Source organism: Helicoverpa zea, chromosome 31 (assembly GCF_022581195.2).
Source record: "Helicoverpa zea isolate HzStark_Cry1AcR chromosome 31, ilHelZeax1.1, whole genome shotgun sequence".
Lineage (NCBI taxonomy): Eukaryota > Metazoa > Arthropoda > Insecta > Lepidoptera > Noctuidae > Helicoverpa > Helicoverpa zea.
The window spans coordinates 11,073,735-11,093,700 of record NC_061482.1 but is presented as its reverse complement, the minus strand read 5'-3'; the positions used below and the strand labels follow the sequence as shown (position 1 = coordinate 11,093,700).

The 19,966-nt window shown below is 37.4% G+C and overlaps 1 protein-coding gene across 1 annotated transcript; it reads right to left on the bottom strand.

The window, feature by feature from the left end:
* Positions 1 to 10,271: 10,271 nt before the first annotated feature.
* On the bottom strand, positions 10,272 to 11,720 carry LOC124645473 (lipase 3-like). The gene has a single exon (XM_047185288.1). The coding sequence runs from the start codon at positions 11,718 to 11,720 to the stop codon at positions 10,272 to 10,274; it is 1,449 nt and encodes a 482-aa protein (XP_047041244.1).
* Between the last annotated feature and the right edge of the window lie 8,246 nt (positions 11,721 to 19,966).

The following is a 19,966-nucleotide window of genomic DNA, read 5'->3' as shown; positions in this document are numbered from 1 at the left end:
TGAGATACCAAACGGTAACATATTTCATTGAACTGCTTACCCATATTTACGTCTATAGTACACGGAAAAGCATATATTATGGCATCAGAAAAACTAATAGCGGCAAAGCTGACAAACGAACAATGTTATGCACGCGGCTCTGTGGAAGCCGGGCGGGTTCGTCGATGATTTCCCGAGAGTACGATTCACGCCACAGATCGTTAGCGGGGCGTCATACAACTGTCGCTCATACAACGTGATCAACACTTCGAAATGTTCGCTTAATTATTCGACTTTTTATTCGTACAGTATTAATTTTACAGAGTAGGAACTAAGAGGCAACTATTGCAAAATATAGAGAATAGGAGAGGAAAAATGATAGGACACCTTATACGTCACGACGATTTTATCAAAAACATCGTGGAAGGGAAGGTCGAAGGAAAGAGAGGAAGGGGTCGTCCAAGGTATAGCTACATCAAGCAAATTAAAGAAAAGGTGAAGGAATGATGTGTGAAGGTGAAGTTCAGGAGTTGGCGCTAGATAGGTGTAAATGGAAGGAGCTGCACCGACAAGAGCTGGGCTCATAAATTAATGATGATTAATTTTGGCAGGTATTTTAATGTGTATTTTTGTTAGCAAGTTTCTCAATTGGCTGATGCAAGTAATACGCATGTAGTACTAATCTGGAAAAATACAAAATCTGAACTGCTATCATCACTAGTTTGCTTTTGTTGCAATATGATATTTTGTAAATACCCATTTTATCTAAATATATATTTTTACACACTTATTTATTCAGGGTCTGTGATATTTCTAAGCTTAAGATACCTACATAATTATGATATTCTTTTTCAAAATATGACTCATAAATTATTAATAATGCATATTATAATGACGTGAAGTACCTGTTTGTGAAGGATCCACGTACATAAACCCACTTGGCGAGGGTTATTCATCTTATCAAGGGCGTTGGGGAAGAAAATTCAATAAGCAGCTTACTTATGATCTTCCAAAGGTTTAGTTTACAACAAAAACATCATAATATTATGCTTAAAATATACGCAACAATATTTTATGCGACACTGATACGAGAAAATAGAAATTCAGTTATATAAATAATTTATTTTAGATTTTCAGAATTATTCTGAGTAGAGTTTTATTATGGTTTTCTTTGAAGGTTAGACAAGATTTAACTTTTTTTATCACATTTGCCGCTAACTGTATACAGATCCTTATAATACAAATAATAAGCCCACATTCGAAGAATTATGTGATTAAAAACTCATTGCATTATCCTTTAAGCGCTTACGCAGACTGAAAATATGATTACCTACTATAGAAGAAAAAATACAATTATTATTACTTACAGAAACAACCAGTCTAACCAAGGGGTATTGAGTTGCCAGGGTGACTGGGTTGAGGAGGTCAAATAGGGCAGTCGCTCCTCGTAAAACACTGGTGCACAGCTGCATCCGTTTAAATTGGAAGCCGACCCCAACATAGTTGGGAAAAAGGCTCGGAAGCTGATGATGATATTTCTTATTGAAACAAAACTCGTCGTCGTGTCAGCCGAAAGACGTCCACATGCTGGACAAGGTTCACCACTGCTCGATCATCCTACAGCATCAGCATCTACTGCTTCCCGGCGACCTTGACCTAATCGTTCGTCCATCTAGTTGGGGCCTGCCCACGCTGCGTCTTCCTAGTCATGTTATCAATGCCGTTTTAAATGCAACTGACTTCTGCCCGCGGTTTCACCCGGATGGTGACAAAAACTATCCTGTCTTTTTCCCGGGTCCAAGCTACCACCCCTCTAATTATATTATCAGCATAAATGGTTAAGCCATTCTTGAGTTGTCAAATGTGTAACTAACACGACTTTCTTTTATATACATATATAGAAGAGAAGATATATGTTTTTTTGGTTCTGGTTTTTATATTAAGTTATGCAATACACGACATGAATAAGGCAAAAAAACAACCCCACATTTTTCACCGAAGTTTATTAAAATTATGAAATGCGTGTGTAATTTTAACGTACTGATATTGATTCAACAAAATGTTTTTTGAAGTAAAATAAACAAATTTTGGCAAGTTTGCACTGCTTCTGTAAACCGTACCCCCACAACATGTCAAACGCTAGTTTTCTACGAAATTATTACTGCTTTAGTTGAACAAAGTCTGCTTTATTTGCGAAATGTTGGTAAATAAAGCAGTATAAATAAATGCCCCTTTAAGCAAACGAAGCCAATTTGGTTTTTTTATAACTCTAAAAAAGACGAAGATAAGCGTCAATTAACAATAACATTGCTTCTTTTAGCGTAAGGCGACTAACAGGTTTAAAAAAGCCGCTCCTTATTAAACACTGGTACCTACTCAGCTGCATACGGTAAGACAGGAAGGCGACCCCCCAATAGGCCTTTATGTCTGAATTAAATAGATATATAAAAAAATAAAAAATTGCCTGCAGGGTACGCTTGGTCGTTACAGGTAGTCAGAAGCCAGTAAGTCTGAGACCAGTCTAACCAAGGGGTGTTGGGTTGCCCGTGTAACTGGATTGAGGAGGTCAGATAGGGCAGACGCTCCTTGTAAAGCACTGGTACTCAGCTACATCCAGTTAGACTGGAAGCCGACCCCAACATAGTTGGGAAAAAAGCCTCGGAGGATGATCTACACTTGAACCCGTACTGAGTATACACACGGATTATTTCCAATCAATCATTACTGAAGCAATAGTGGCATTGTGGCAGTCTACTGAATATACAAAAAAAACAACATATTTCGTAACAAGAATTTATTAGTGAGTACTCTTCATTTATGTACGATTTTTGTATTATCAACATAACTAGATAATATGCTAAACACGTCATTGTTTCTAAGCATTTATTCTTATAAAGATTTCAACAGTCAACCTACTTCCATTGTTCAATTTATATTCAAGCCTGAAAACCATGGATATCTGCAATAACATATGATGAGATCATACCGATTTCAATAAAAACTACACAAACGTAATGTTTTATCATTGGAAAAATGGGTCTCGCTTAGGTATAAGTTTATTCAATATTTTTATAATGAAATTATAAACTAGATCTGGTGCATCTGGTGAAAAAATAAAGTCGAAATGTCCAAAGTTTGCAGCCTTTACTACATGATGAACGCTCACTTCTTGTAGGAGATGCAGCAGTGTCTGGAGGTCAGATACTGTCGATAGCCAATCTGCAGGTGAACTGAACAATGCTATCGGTAGAGTAACTCTTCTTAAATTGTATGAAGTAGGTGTAACATTTCCATATACTCTAAAATTATTAGCAGCCCCATAGTCATACCTTTGGAAATAGCCGCTTTTAGCGAGCTGCACGTAATGCAGTAATGTCCTGATGGATCCCCCCGCCGGGATCTGACTTCGGATTTTGTTCATGAGCTCCCTGTCCACACTTTCTTCTCCACCATTAGCCAAAAGCAACAAAGAGTTTTGACATGTCTTATTACTTCCTTTACAATACTTCGCGACAATTTGTTCAGGGAACGCATTGACTTTGAATTCTGTCTGACCTAAGAATCTAAGCGAATTATGTCCGTTTGTTCGGTAAAAATTAGCTAGCATTCGCAACGGACCTTTGGCATGATACATAAATGCCAATGGACATAGTAGAATACCTGATCTTAGTACATTATTATATTTAGGTATTGTTGACAGTAGGACCAATAGTGCCGTAGCCCCCATGGAGTGACCTATAAAGTTCATCTCTGCTCGATGTGTTATTTCACTTATGTAGGTTATTGCTGCTGGTAAATCGTATACACCCATTTCATGCCAAGAAAATTCCCAAAAATCCAGCATGTCTGGATACCTTCTTGTATTAGTTTTTGAGTATTTGTTACCTCGAGAATTTAGAAGCCAAACATCAAACCCATTATCAATTAGTAAATAAGGAAGAGCTCTTTTACATCCTAAAAGTAACCAATCGTCAGAACTACCATATAATCCATGGTGCAGTATGACTACTCTTGGGTTGAGCACCTCGTTGTCAGGCAGCACTCGTTGAATGGTCATCATGTACCCGTCGGCGGTGAGGACAGTGTGTGACTCCGACTTGTATCCATGTGCCGAAATTATGTCTTCTGCGTTGGTTGGTATTGTCCACTTGCCAGTTCTAGACCGATTGTGTCTTTTCATGGGATACTCGTCGTCAACATTATAGCTTCTTTTGCTACTCAACTCTTCAAAGAACTTGTTGATTGCACTTTTAATGCGCTTTCTTTTTTCATTTATTTTTACGTTAAAGAAATATTTAATGTCTGTAATGAAGTTATCTAATGGTGCAAACAAAGATTCCCGGGCATGGCGATTCATTTCACTAACATCTGCAACCGCACACACACTATTATATTTTGATATTATGATTAATAAAGTCACAATTATAAGTAATTTGCTTAGCATATCGACCACTGAACTCACACACAGGTTGAAATGGAATGACCGCCCATTTCGATCTTACGTTTTTTTTTGCGTTAGGCTAGTAGCTGTTTATCAAAACAATTCGATTCTAGTTCAACAAAATATTTTCGTTTTGTCTAGAGAATTGGAAAATTGTGCGTCGGTAAACAGCCATTCATAGATACCTCTTGATGCTAACAATAGAAAAGCAAAGGGTTCGGTAAATCTGAAAATATTATCCGTTTGACAACAATTACGTAACCTAACATGACTAACATTTCAGTAAGTCAAAAGTCAGCAGTTATCCCCAGATTCGATTTTAGGTATAAACTATCAAAATGTGTTTGAAGACCTCCGGGCCATCACGACATCTGCATCACATTAAACTAAGTTACGATCAGACGACGTGGATAGATAACCGCTATTTACTCATCGGTATCAGCAATTATCTAAACAAACAAACATATATTCATGTCACGTTATGAATGGCCTACATTCGTAGGAACTATATACTAATTGTCAAACAGTGTATATGTATGTGTATGTAAAATGGCTGAGATTTAGCATATCAGTCAGTTTGTTGACGGAAACCCGAAGTTTGCTCAGATTCCTAAAACCTATACTACAATTTATGTTATTTTATAATTATAAAATAACTTGTGTTGCTGGGGAGTTTGTTGCGCCTCTTCTTCTTCCCAGCAAAAACACATAGGAAGTGGCGAAGGGCGGGCGTTTTGGGGGCTGTCTTTTGTTTTTGACGTTCGTTCTAATTTGAATAAACGTTTTTGAGTTTGAGTTACATTATCACAAAAGAAAACCTGCCAGTGGGTCACCCTGCTGAAGAATTCATGATCATATGGCGACTGGCTGGTGACAGTATAAACGCATGACATGACCAGGTGTGACATTAAATGGCTAGCTCGGAGATGGCAGAAGCACTCATCTTTCCTTCCTCCGTTCAGCAGCCTTTGTCCATCGGCATACATTTTTGGCTGTGACAACACCCGCATTTGATCGATACTCACATTTTGCAATGGAACTTTCGGTATGGCACGAGGTGTAACCTAACATTTTACTGGGATTTTTTAACATGCTTAAATATCGGACGAGTAATTCGATTGATCGTGAAATCCTGGCGGCGGACTATCGATACCTGATAGAATTATCTGCAGATTGATTATTACCTGCAGCAGAGTCACTTGGGCGAGATAGTTGGCTCTGCGGTCGACAATTTGCTTGCCTAATTGGCTAGCCGTGGTATATTTTGCGAAAGGACAGTTAAGTTTAGTTATACATTTTGTATGTACTAAACAATTGTTTATGCGAGCTGCTTGAGAGAAGATTTTAAATGAAATCCGATTCGTAATAAAAAACAAGTGTAGCCCACTGTTTATGTCTCTTCTTGGAAATTGTTAAGCTGTAGCTCAAAATGGATGAAGCTATTAAAGTGCAGACAACACACTGCCACGAAGAGGCGTGAACCTCCACTTGACCTTCAACCCTCACAGACTTCTTCAAACCTCCACAAAACTGATAAATAGTAGGTACCTAGTGTTTGTAATATGTATATGTATAGTATAGTACTTGATAAAATTCTTAGGAATCTGTCTGAATAGGAGATTTAGCCCACGCCGTCTTTCAATGGATACCTGAGTCAAATCCTCCAGAATTTTACAAAGACTACGGGGGTGGCTTAAGCTTCTTTCAAATATTCATACCATGAAAATCAACCGTGATATATCTTGCAGAGGTTTCATGGCTAATAACTAATTAATGATCAATGCATATTTATCGTTATTGGATGACCGCCAGATACGGAAAGTGTATGATAAATACGAACTTTTTTACAAAGAAATAAGTTGATGTAGGTAAGTAGAAGGTGACCTGTATCTTAATATTTCGTTATCCTCAAAACTTTACGTTTAGCAAAGACAGTCCCCGAAGTATTTCCAACTGTCAGCGCTACCTAAGTCAGTTCACCTTGCGGTAGATCAATCCTTACCTAGCTTTGCGAGGATGCCTCTCGAAAACTTTCAGTTTCAGCCATCAGTTCTAAGATAAAGGGGCTCAAATCATTTGACTAATAAACAACTTAACACAGATCTAATATCAAATTTGGGGCGGCAAAAATCTGTTTTTACGCCATTTCTATACCGACAGTTGTCAATTGTTGCTTCTGAGCGGAAAATCCGCCAATGTGAAAAATCTGTTAAAGACAGCAACTTACCAAATTAATAAAAGCTTTGAAAATGTATTTATTCTGTTTTAAAATATTCTCTAAATTACTAAGTATGTAATGTTTAATTAATTGAGTACTTAAAAGATAGATCCGGTGTACAAATATGCCTCAAGCGGGCTCAGTACTGTAGCTCCGATGTGTTTACGCCTAGAGGTAATTGCCTATGATTACCCGCACACTAAAGACTAAACAATCGGCTTACAGTTGTCAAAAATATTTTTTAAGAATCTCGTGACTTGTCAAATTTTTAGTCAGTCCAATACCGGTCAAATACCTGATCGTTGTTATGTGTGCACTCCTATACGTATCTGTACTCGCCCCATCAAAATGTCGGCCGACTAAAAAGTGTGGTAACTCCTTGGGCTCATAAATCAGTATGAAGATTAATGAATCAGGTGTTTCTTCGGTGATACCGACCAACTAAAACCGCGGGGCCCAGTAGGTCCAAGGCCCGCCGGGGCTGCGGGATTGTTCAAAAGAGTTACCGCGGCCCTAGTACATAAAAGGCCTATGAAGGAAAACGATGGATGTTTTTGTTAATAAAAATCTGACACTCCCTCACCGCTGCTAACCCACAGCGGGAGGAGTCATTTGATGATCTTGCCATCGTTTAAAATAAGACCGACTAAAAACTGATTAATTAACAATTTTCTAAAAAAAAAAAACCTACCAACGGGCGGAAAGTCGCCCGACTGTTTAGTCTTGAGTGTGCGCGCACGCTTAAGCTTTTCTCTCGACTACGCATGAAACATGACAGTTGACGATTCTATGTAGGTTAGTGAAACATGATATAATTAGACTAAAATATACCTACTTGTAGATATAACCTATAGATCTTAAGTATGTAACTGGATATGTTACGTAGGAGCAGACACTGTAACAAAAATTGGTTTTATTTGTTTATTGTAAGTTTTTTGACTAAGTAGTTTGTTGGTACGGATTTTGATGAAACTTAGCGTTAATAAAGCTTGTACGGCTACTTTTAATACGATGAGAGATTTAGTTCCCGCTCCCGTTCAAAGCGGTGAACCCGCTGACAAAAGCTAATCATCGCCTCCCAAATAGATATTAGTTTTGTACATCTTTGATATAATTGGCTTTAGTGCAGTCGGTCCTGGAATCGAACCCGCGCTCTCGAATATGAGGGCGCGGGTTCGATTCCAGGTCAGGCAAGTACCAATGCAACTTTTCTAAGTTTGTATGTACTTTCTAGATATTGGGTTGCCCGGGTAACTAGGTTGAGGGGGTCAGATAGGGCAGTCGCTCCTTGTAAAGCACTGGTACTCAGCTACATCCGGTTAGACTGGAAGCTGTCCCCAACATAGTTTGGGAAAAAGGCTCGGAGGAAGGAAAGTGCAGGCGGTCCGTCGATGGGCGTTTATAGGCGAGCACCTCTGTATTTAGGATGGCACGTCAAATTGTAGGTCCCGGCTTTGGTTTGTACCCAGAATTAAAGCAGGCGTTATGGGTAGTCCGAAGCAGGAATGTCTATGCAACAAAATGCAAGTTATTATGCATATAAAAAAGTTTAATATTTATTAAATTATGTTTGAACGGGGTTTGAAATCATGTATTTAGACGTAGAAAGGATTTTCGTCTTTCAGCATTTTCACGTTGGCGGCTTTTCCGAGCGGCTTCTTCACGCGACTCGGTTGTTAACGTGATGTTTGTATGGGCAGGTGTCAATTGTATGCTATCGTGCGGATACGCGCTTTACTCGAATCAAGAACCCGGTGATGTCCCTCGGAAAATCCACCAATATATAATAGCTATTAAAGTATCTAGAAACAAACACTATACTTATACAAAAAAAAAATCCGAAGTAATTCAGGGCTCATATTTGCATCAGATACTCCGTTCGGCCAGCAAATTAAAATAAAAGGATTTTCAGTTAAACAACGTACCCCGACTAATGTCCTCCGAATAGCATTAGTGCAAATCTGTTTTGCAAATTATTCCTCGCTTTTTTATCCATTCTTCTTCATTGTCTCGTACCATTGGTCGACGGCTTCCTTTGTTTTATCGATAAACAAAGAATTGTATGCCACATTTTTACAATAGAATAATGCCGGGAGTTTATTAGACTTCTGTTATTGCTCGTGTAATAGTAACCTAGAGGAAGTGGGTAATTCATAGGTGCCTAATGTTGAATGTTTCTAAAATAGCGATCACACTCGTCTATTGTTACATTCACGTAGAAACAAAAGAAATTCATGCAATATATCGGGTGATCTCTAAACACAAAATCTAAATTCCTTGTACAAAAAGAAATACGAAGATACCTTATTTTTGTATAGATTTTCAAGGATTGCAACGAAAGGAAGAATATTACGATTAATATCAGTCTTTTTATGTATTTAATAATCAACTTTCTATATAAAAAGCTCCAGAGAAGTTTGATTACAACAAGAACAGTAAAAATATCTAGTACTATTTAAGTTTCCATATCAGCTAAATGCTATAGACACGTTTTGGCACAAGAAACATAAAATATAAATCAAACTAAAATGCACAATATTTATTTACGCTCATTATTTTCTTGTACCTGCACTAATTAGAGCAAATAGTAAAGTGTACATTTTGTACGTCCATTTTATTATTTACCTAGTCGGCAACGCTTTTTGCCTAACTGTAGTCACTCATGTGTACCAGTCTTAACATAATATATAGAACAAATATTGCGAATAGCTCTCATTGATGTAAGAGCATGTAAAAGCTGCCAGCATACAAAATACGGTTTGAAATATTCCCTCAAAGAGTTCAGCTATGAATATTAGTTAGAAGCTATTTGCTCATATCAAAGACCCTGCATGTAAATAAACTATTAGAGTGCACACTGAATATTTCTCGATATCTAAATAAGCTTTGGCAAATAAAACGAGTTGGTGCTTGTAAATAATTTGCGAATTTTAGAGCTCTTTACATCAAAAGGCAAAAGCAAACATATGGGTCCATATCGGTCTGGAGACATTAAAAACATGCAATTATTTTTGTTTGCTTAAGATAACAATAGACATAACATCATCACCATTTAAAGTTAGACTAGAAGTAAACAATGGTTTTCTCCGCCGAAAGAAGATAAGCAGCTGCTAAAATATCTTGAACTTGCCAAAATTGACGATTTAAATATGGCATACAGGGTCCTCCCCGTTCCTGGTGATAAAACTTGCACATTGCCATTCATAGGTGGGCACACAGTCACGTCGTTAGCATGAAGTTTGCAAACGCTTTTACATGTTGCCAGCCGATCTGAGCTTAACAAGCTATGTGTAGGTACTTTATGCGAGGAATATTATGAAAAAGTTTGATGAGTTGCCTGCGACACTACGAAAAATTCCCGGGGGATTATAAAATTTTAAATCATAAGAGGTCAGTTTAAATTGTAAAAATATATATTCCACATACTTACTTCGATACTTCACGGGGAGTGATACAATTCAACCGCTGCATTTATTTCGTATGGCGTGGTTTAGGTATTTACCCAATGAGAGCGTTTTCGTCACATATTTATTTCAATTTTATGTAAAAAAAAAAAAACAGTAAAAGGCTGTTTTATACAAAAATAATTCAAGTATGGCCGTGTGAGATACAGTTGATTTAAAGTCACATATATTAATCAAGATCATTCCGAACTTCATTGCTTTTGGTACTGCCGAGCACCCTTATGCCACTGTCTAAAAATTCAATTATTTTTGTGAAAACTAATTCATCCGCGTGAGCACCCCAAACGAACTCGGTATGACTCATGTTCCTGCCTCGTATAATGTAGTGATCTATTGGATTCGTTATGCTGAAATACAATCTCAATACGTCTGGGATTGTGGCCAGCCAATCCTCACTGGAGCTGAACAAAACGATGGGCAACGATATCTTGTTCAACGAATACTCTTCATGAACTTTGTTATACTTATGAAACTTGCCACTTTTTACAATCTGAGCATAGTGAAGCATTGTATCAGTAGATCCGCCGGCTGGCACGTGGTACAGCATTCTCGCTAGAAAGCTAAGATTCCACGCGTGGTTGTCTTCCGGAATTCCACCACTGATGAAATATAATGGATTGCAACAAAACAATAAGGGTCCTTTACAATACTTCAGCGCAAGCCATTTTGGGATTTTCCGTGTTGGTACAAATTCTTTGTTTCCTATTAGTTTCAGCAGTTGCGCAGGTGGGCTGTTTGCCATGGCTGTCAGAACTTTAAACGGCCCTTCAACATTACTCATGAAAGCTAGGGGTGCCAAAAGAATTCCAATTCTTAAATACTGATTGTACTCAGGTAAAGTCGAAAGCATCACAAGAAGTGCTGTGGCACCCATTGAATGTCCGACAAAATCGATAGGGTCGTTGCTTTTTTTTACATATCGAATATAATCAACAACCGCGGGCAAATCGTATTCTCCTATTTCATGGAACGAAAATTTCCAGAACTCCTCCGAATCTACTGACATTCTAATATGGCCACGTGAATAGTAGTTACCCCTCGCATTAGCCATCCAGACGTCGTACCCAAAATCGGTAAGGATATAAGGTAACGACTTTTCAGGTCCCAGTAGAATCCAATCTGCGGAACTGCCGAGTAATCCATGATGAAGTAGCACTGTTTGGTTCACTACTCTCATTGCAGGAGTCCTATCGGTTCTGGGAGATATTCGATGCAGGGTAAGCATGTAGCCATCTCGAGTGTGGACAAGATGCGACTCCACTCTCCTCCCGTGCAAGGTGGCCAGCTGCGGAGTCGACATGAGAGCAGTCGGCTCAGACTTCAAATTGATGTATTCAGGAATCTCCGTCTCGTTTTCTGCAGCTGTCATTTCCACAAAATCGTTGAAAGTCCTCTTGAAAATTGAATCCCCATACTGAAGTGATGCTGACGGCAGTTGTTCGTATGTATGCGGCGGCTGGAACAGTTTTCTTACTTCTAGTCTTATGTGATGGAAAGTCTTTGTCACAGTGGAGGCGAAATCATTTAACTTTGCAGCGAGGAGGTCAAACAGCGGATGACCGGTCACATTTTGATTAAGACATAGTAATATCACCAGAGTTAATATTAGAATATTCATGATCACACATGCGTCTTCCAGATTTGCGCTCGCGTTATGAGTGGACACGTCGTGAACTGACTAATTATTACGTAACTTTTACATTCATAGATAGATGCTCCATCGATATTTACAAATTAGAACAATGGCACGCTCGTCGTATTTTAAAATACTTTTCATGAGTCATGCATTATAAAATTAGACTACAATTGAAATTTGTTTTATAACATCCGCACACTCCTAATGTTGCTTATTAAAAGAAATTGTAACATTGTCACCGCACAGACCGAATTGAGTTTAAGTCCGAGATCACAAAGTTCCATACGAAATTACTAGTTATAGTTGACATGAGAATGATTTTTATGTGGCTTTTCTACGCAACTACGTTTGATATTATGTAATTTTCATATTATTTCTTTTCACATTATGGCGTCCAGGACCAATTTATTTTTTCATTTTCATGCAGTCTGAAATTCGCGCTTTTTGTCATTTAATAAAATCGACACACTCGTTAAAAAACACGCCAGTACCAATAATAATAGATTGTAATTACACTTAATTTTACAATAACACTCACTCAGACTACTTGTGGGCACTGTCTGTAGGAACTACTTGCGTCTTCTACTACCTGCAATGGACATATTTTGTGAATGTGTGTATGTATACTAACAACATAAACAGGAAAGGTTTGATTGTTTGTTTGTTTTATCGAAAGTATTGAATCGAAATTTGAATAATTGCTTCACTGTTAGGAATACACTAACTGCGCTGAACATGGGCTATGCTTTATCCGGATTAGATCCGGATACGGAAAGAAGTTTCCCCGAGACGCGGGTGAAACCGCGTGGAACAGCTGGTTTGTAATATAATAACATAAAATATCCATTTCTCATCGAACAATACGTATTATTTTTAGTTAACCCTATAAAGCATCGTTCCTAGAAAAAGTTTAGGTACATTGGTATACTTGACCTGAGTCGAGATGACATTACAACCTGGATAGCAGCCCTTCTTCTTTTTTTTCATCACCACAGAGTAAGAAAAGATTGTCATTACGCAGGTAGGTCAGTCACCTTCTTCTAGGTCAAATTCGTACTTTGGGCATTACCAAAACGATCAGTTAAGAGTGAACTAACGAGAGGTTCGGGGTTTTTGGGACATCTGTCAACGATTTTTTTGGTATTACAAAAAATTGACAAATCCAAAGGCGTATAACGGCGAAAACATTAAAGTTCGTTCGACAATTTCTCGTTTGATAAAAATTAACCATGAAAACTATTATTGTAACTTTCTGTGGGTGCCTCTAATGGCGGAATCTGAATTTATATATAACTAGCTGTTTTCCCGCGGCTTCACCCGCGTCCTGTGGGAGCTACTGCCCGCACCGGGATAAAATATAGCCTATGTTACTCGCAGATAATATAGCTTTCTAATGGTGAAAGAATATTTAAAATCGGTGCAGTAGTTTTTGAGTTTATCCATTATAACCAAACAAACAAAGATTTCCTCTTTATAATATTAGTGTAGATAAAATATATACCGTGAGTTTTATGTAATCAAAATAATCAATTAGGTGTGAATAGGAACCAACACTTTCATTATGATTTTATACCACCATACCGCTGCCGGGTCAACATATGCCGGTATAAGTATAATAGTGTTATGTCCATACGTGCTGTCTTTGCTCGGAATCTAATTACCAGGTTTAAAAAATAACGGAAAAAAGAATGGAAAATCTGTAAGTGTGAAATCACTGGTGATGATGGTATGTGATAGCTTTGCTTAATTTTTATATGTTATATATTTTTATATGTTATATATTTTTATATGTTATATATTTTTATATGTTATATATTTTTATATGTTATATATTTTTATATGTTATATATTTTTTTTATAATTTCATCCTATTGTGGAATAATGGTTACATTATTATCCGCAAACAATTTAATTACATGACATCTATGTAAAACCCCTAAAAGCAGGTCAAAAGGTTCCTATATACGATTACCCGGAGAAATTAAATATACCGACATCAGCGCAAAACTTCGCCTCTCGCCCAGTTTGGGAAAACTTTCTTTCTTAACGACGTAAACAATTTAAATCTAATGCAATATGCAGACCGCGCCGGCGACTTCAGCACCCCGACTTTCACGCCACCCCTCTACCTGCGTCTTTATAAAAAATTCACCCTAATTCCGAGCCCAGAACATTCAGATACCGTACATTTGAAACTACACCGAAATCGCCACTAAATCTATATCTTGGGGATTATTCCACCTCCGTATTACCACCACGTCTGTACGTTAACTCCTTCTGCATTATTCTTTTTATTTTACCTTGAATAAAAGAACTCTTCAACCAGACTAGTCTATGAATTACGTACTGTAAAATAGCTGCAATTTGTGATTATTTAAGGTCGCATAGCCAAAGCAAAACTAACAAAAATAACATCTACGATTTGATAAAGGAATTAATAAATAAGCTCATGTGTAACTTGGCTTCAAGTTCGTGACTTTTATGTTAGATATCTTATTGCATGAACAGGTGTAGAAAATTACAAAATCCAATGTCGCAATAGAATCCTTTAAAAATAAGGTTTGTTTTATTTAATACCAACGAAAGTGGTCGAATGTTCCAATCACAAGAATTGGCACCCGAAATATGTAGTATAATTGGCAATAAAAGGCATCACACCGCTTGTATAGATGTGCAAGCTAGAGAGTGGAATGAGGCAGATCGAGCTACCAACACTGAGCTCATGCAAAATGCAGTGGCACACCTTTCCCCTCCTATTTGGAGCGCCCCGCGTTACCTCCCCCATTTATAAATGATTCGGAGCTCAATTTCACCCACACTCACCCACTCGAATATTGTTTGACTTGTGGACGTACTGAGTGGACTCTAGGTTTTTACACGACCATTACAGCGACGTATGGTGTTTTTATTTATTGTTCAAGTATTTTGTCGAACACGTTCGGTTCCATATAAAACAATCGCGCGCAGAGAAAAGGGGGAGGAATGCCTTTTATCCCGTTGTACACAATACACCTGATATGAGGCAGTTGGTCCAGTGCCGAGTACATGCTGTAGAATGTAGTCTCTTTGTCTGTCTATGTCTGTCATTACAACTTTTGAATGCTTTTTTAAATTACTCGACTAATTTCCTGTTTGATTGTTGATTTATTTACATCGTATTTTCGGCTAAGTAACAGCAGCCCAGATCGATTGACCAAATGTTAAACAACGTTTGATGTGGATGGGTAACAATCTATAGTATAACATGTTCTTCCATGCATTAGAAGAACTAGTCAGTAGGAAGAAAATCAAACCAGCACTAAAGGAAAAGTGTTGCCCTAATCTCCGAGTTGATGACGACAGATAGCAGTTTCAAGTACACTCGCCAGAAATCAATCCCAGTCAGTTGGAGAAACGCGGATGTTGAGCATTTATAGTCATTGTTTCTCGCCACCTAACATTTATTATTTAATATAAACTTTTCAGACGGATCGGTGACCTTGATCGGTGATCGTTTAGCGAAAACGAGCTTGTGATTATTTGATTTTATAGTTTATACAAAATCCACCTTTTACCCCGGCTTTTCAATCTGAACTTTTATAAGTACCACATATAAATAATACACAACTTTAGCGTAAGTAACAATCTGGTGATTCCAAATCGCCTACTATTATAATGCAACCTCTACAGTATCGCTTTAGAAATGTTCATTATTTGCATTCAATTCGGTAATGTGTTCGGCACTATATTGTATTTGTGAGAGGTGAAATGTTTGTCAATCGACAACTTATCTTAAAACATCTGTGACTAATGTTGTTAAATAGCTCATCATTCAACAATTTATAACAGTGACCTGGTGTTTGAGATAATTTCATTCTCCATTGTTATAACTACCGTCAATGTGCGTCTATTGTATTCCTTTGTTATACTTTCTCTTCCGGTCATCTTGGACGAATCTTTGGCAGGAAACCAAACAGTGACAGTAGTTCATGAAAGTTTGTCATCTGTGAACCTTTTTTGTCAACTGGCTACTTCGTTGCTAATCAGAAGGTCTATGTTTAGAAGTATTTTTAGTGGTACGTTTCTTTGGTATTGAAGTGATTTTGGGTACAGACGTAGTTCATGAAAGTTTGTCATCTGTGAACCTTTTTTGTCAACTGGCTACTTCGTTGCTAATCAGAAGGTCTATGTTTAGAAGTATTTTTAGTGGTACGTTTCTTTGGTATTGAAGTGATTTTGGGTACAGACAGTCAGATAATATAAGGTATGAATTTGAACTTTTTTATTGTAACCATAGACACTGCTGGAAGGATACCTATGCATGACACAGTTTCCCGGGTCTAATCTGCTTTCATAAATTATTACAGCGCCCCTTGAGCTAGGTAACGCAAAACAAACACTTCTCTAACTCCGCCTACGTAATATCCTACAAATCTGAAATGTAGACTAGATTGACGTGCACCGACTCAGTAACATTGATGTAAATATGGCTCTGTTTCATTTCAGGTATTCCCTGTTCGGAACGTCAAATCAAAATCAGTGTGATCGTGGCAATGCGGTTACAAGTTGCTTCAATAACGAAAGATATATTTACCAATGACACGTTGCATGATACAAGCGATGATTTTGCAACTGGTGATGTACCAATGTTTTTTTTTTTTTTTTTTTTTATGAAGAAAAACAACTGTGATTCCATGAACAACAACACTAATGGAGCTACCTGAAGGACGGCAAGTTCAATAAAAAAAATGTTTTTTGGTATCAATTAAGCAATTCCTATCGTATTAATAAGACACGAGTCAGCCACGAGTAGTTAGGGCTCTAAAGCCTCTTGAGGATGCGTGCCGTATCTAGGAGTGCGATTAACGTATCAAGTATTCTATCCATGTGCCCAAAGAGCCTGTATTAAGTATAGACTATTGATATCCACTAAAAGAAACGATTTTTTTAAGTCGAATGAAGAGTACTTACTACAAATGATTGACGCAAATCCCCTAATTTAATTGCCATTTTTTTCCACGATACAGAACTGAACAAGGGGGATAAGAACCTCGAAATTTCGGAAACACCTCGATTTCCCCAATCAGTGGAGTAATTGATACTAATCTGTAGCCCGATGTTACCGTGGAGGGATGTTTAGAGCCAATTAAGTTCACGCTAATTATGTTTCACATATCATTCAAAGGTATTCATTCCCTCATTGTCGAAATGTTTTGGGCGCCCTCTGCTTTGTCCATTTACCAGCTATGGATTAATCTTGTATAAACGAGGGCGTCAAAGCGTTATATAGTTTGTATATTGGAATTAAACGATGCCTATACCTGCTGAAACAGGCAACAAACAGCGGCGTTTGGGTTTAATTAAAACGGCACCTTTGAGAACATTATTTAATTAGCGTAAATTATGATTTTACGTTTATTTTGTTTTAAGCACAAATGTCGGCGTATAAACTTGGCTTGATTTTGATGGAGGTTGCGTGTATATTTTATGCAATAATTATTTTATTGGGCTTTCAATAGCTGAATTATATTTTTCAAGTTTTTATTGTTAATAATAACCGTTTCATATATTCATGTGTTCAGTAATAGATTATTTAAAATTACTCATTTGCGCAATTTTATTTAACAATGGATAGTTAGAAGAAAGAAAATTAATGTGTCAATTGTGTCATTAAAGAAATTAAGTTGTTGCTATAATTTAAAGGTGTATCCAGACTATGGCATGAGCCGGGAATGGCGCACAACAAATGCCTCGGTTTGAGGCGTGCGTGTTGAAAAATATACTAATATATGCTCGAGCCACCGTTCTCAGCGCAAGCCTCGAAAAGTCTGGTTACGGCTTAAAATACTATTTTAATTTTCTCCGCAGAGAATTTCATGTTTTGATATTGCGCCCGTTGCCGTATAGGTATTTGGAAATGAATTAAGTACATATTATAATAATATTTTTTTAATCACTATCGATACGATATTTATTACGATTTAAAAGACATATACCTAAGTAATATGGGACGTGAGGATTATGGAGTCATAACATTTTCCATGACTAAAACCTACCTTCTGTTCTTTCTGACGCCGCGTAACAAATTAATAAAAATACCTTCATGGGGTCTTTGTAAATAAGTAATTTTACTGCAAAGTAAGCTAATTTTAACAACAATTATTTTTACATATTTGTTTATAATATTATGCTGCTTTGAACTGTACATAAAAATACACAAAGAAATATTATATGAATGTTTGCAATACCTACTCTACGGTTGCAACTCTCCACCAAAACTTTGATTGAAACTAGAATGAAGCGTACAATAATTTTTGATTAAACTTTGCCGCATTGCTTTCCTTGAAATTAACTGTTGTTCTCTGTACTTACTTATTTACAAATTCTCTGCATATCTTGATTGTTATAGTGACGATATCAATTGCATTTGTAAAAACATTGACTACAGATTTACCTCGTACCGCTAAATATATCGGGTGCGTCGTTCACAGTCACATTAAATCATATCGCATATACTTTATGATATTCTATGGCGAATTGTAAAAAAAAATAACCTAATCCATTCAGTGGTTTAACCACAGGAGTCATTTTTCGTTTTTATAATTTACAACATCATGTGTAAAGCAGAGATAAAGTTAGGAGTATCGTATGTTTTGATCAGTTGACAGCTGTCAGTTTTCAAGGGAGAATTTCAGTTGTTTGTAATGACTGACTTTTATATGGTGTTCTAATTTTTGCACATTTTTATTTCATTTACTTTGTTTGAAAAAAACATTTTTTTTTATTTTTACGTATTTTTCTTTTATCTCTGGGTTAATCGACATATATTAACCAGTATATTAACGCATTTCATTTAATGTGATTATGAACGACACACCCGATATATGTATATATATATATTTATATATATATGTATAAGTGATAACCTATCCAATAACTCTTCCAAATATTACTACAGATAGAATAAAGGGATAGGCAAATAAAAACATTTTAAGCCAATGAAAAAAAAAATGCAATAAATAAACCGATCTTCCCTGCAACATTAAATGGGAGCCGTAATCAATAAATACAATCCCAGAACAAAGTGTTATTGGCACAAACATTATTTACACAGCACAGTACTGCTGCTAATACATTTGTGAATTAATTAACAAACTGAAATATATTTCAATAGTCTACCGTAAAATGAAACGTTCTGAGTGTATGCATCCATTAGCTCGTGGAACAGCGACAGGAAATTAAAGTCCTGCACTTATTTGTACTAAATGTTTATTTATTACAGTTTTGAGAAAATATTTTATCGCGTCAAATATTGGTATAAAAATATCTATTACTTAAGTACTTTTTATTCCGTTTCATAGAAAATACTTACCTATTTCAGACATATTTGTTTATTTGTGTCGGGTATCTAAGGCACACAAAGCGTTGTCGTCACAAAAAACATAGGTACAGAAGTCAATCTCATGTATATGTTATGGACCAAGTGATAAATTGGGCAGTATACATAATGCCCGGTCATTATGAAAAATGCCCAATATGAGAGCGCAATTTGATAATAATTATTTAAATAAGCAAATTGACCGGGCACTGTACATATTACCCGTGACGTTTTGGGCAAAGTAATACAAACATATTTAATTTCAATTTTTTTATTGTTATTGCCATTTAACTTAAAATAAACTAAATATTAAACCACTTAAATAATCAGCCTCATGATTTGGATTAATTATGAAGGACTTCTGCCTTTTTTCATCAAATGACCCCCCGCTGTGGGTTAGCAGCGGTGAGGGTGTCAGACTCTTACTGACTGACCGTCGTGTTCTGTCGTAGGCCTTTTATGTACCAGGGCCGCGGTCTTTCAAACAATCCCGCAGCCCCGGCAGACCTTGGCCCTGACGGGCCCCGCTGGGGTTGCTGACATCTCTTTGAGGAGCGCGTGGAACAACGCGCGCCACCGACACGGGTCTGTTGCCTAAAAATAGACATGAGTGAGCCACCCGAACTCACCGCCCACAGACCCACGCCTACGGTGGCCGGGAGTCGTCTCGCGACACCCGGCGCCCGTGATCTACCTGGTCCAGCGCGGCGGCCGGGATGAGAGGTGCGACGAACTCTTTGACGTTCCGCCGCCTCCTTCTCGAGCATGACTGCTTCGCAGAAGGAGGCGACGGCATCCCATTCCCTCTCGCCCCGGACCATGGCCTGAACCAGAGCCGGACGCGAGAGGTCGCCGCCGCCTAAAGCCTCGA

Coding starts and splice junctions, on each gene's coding strand:
- LOC124645473 (XM_047185288.1), bottom strand. CDS start 11,720: ATGAATATTCTAATATTAACTCTGGTGATATTACTATGTCTTAATCAA.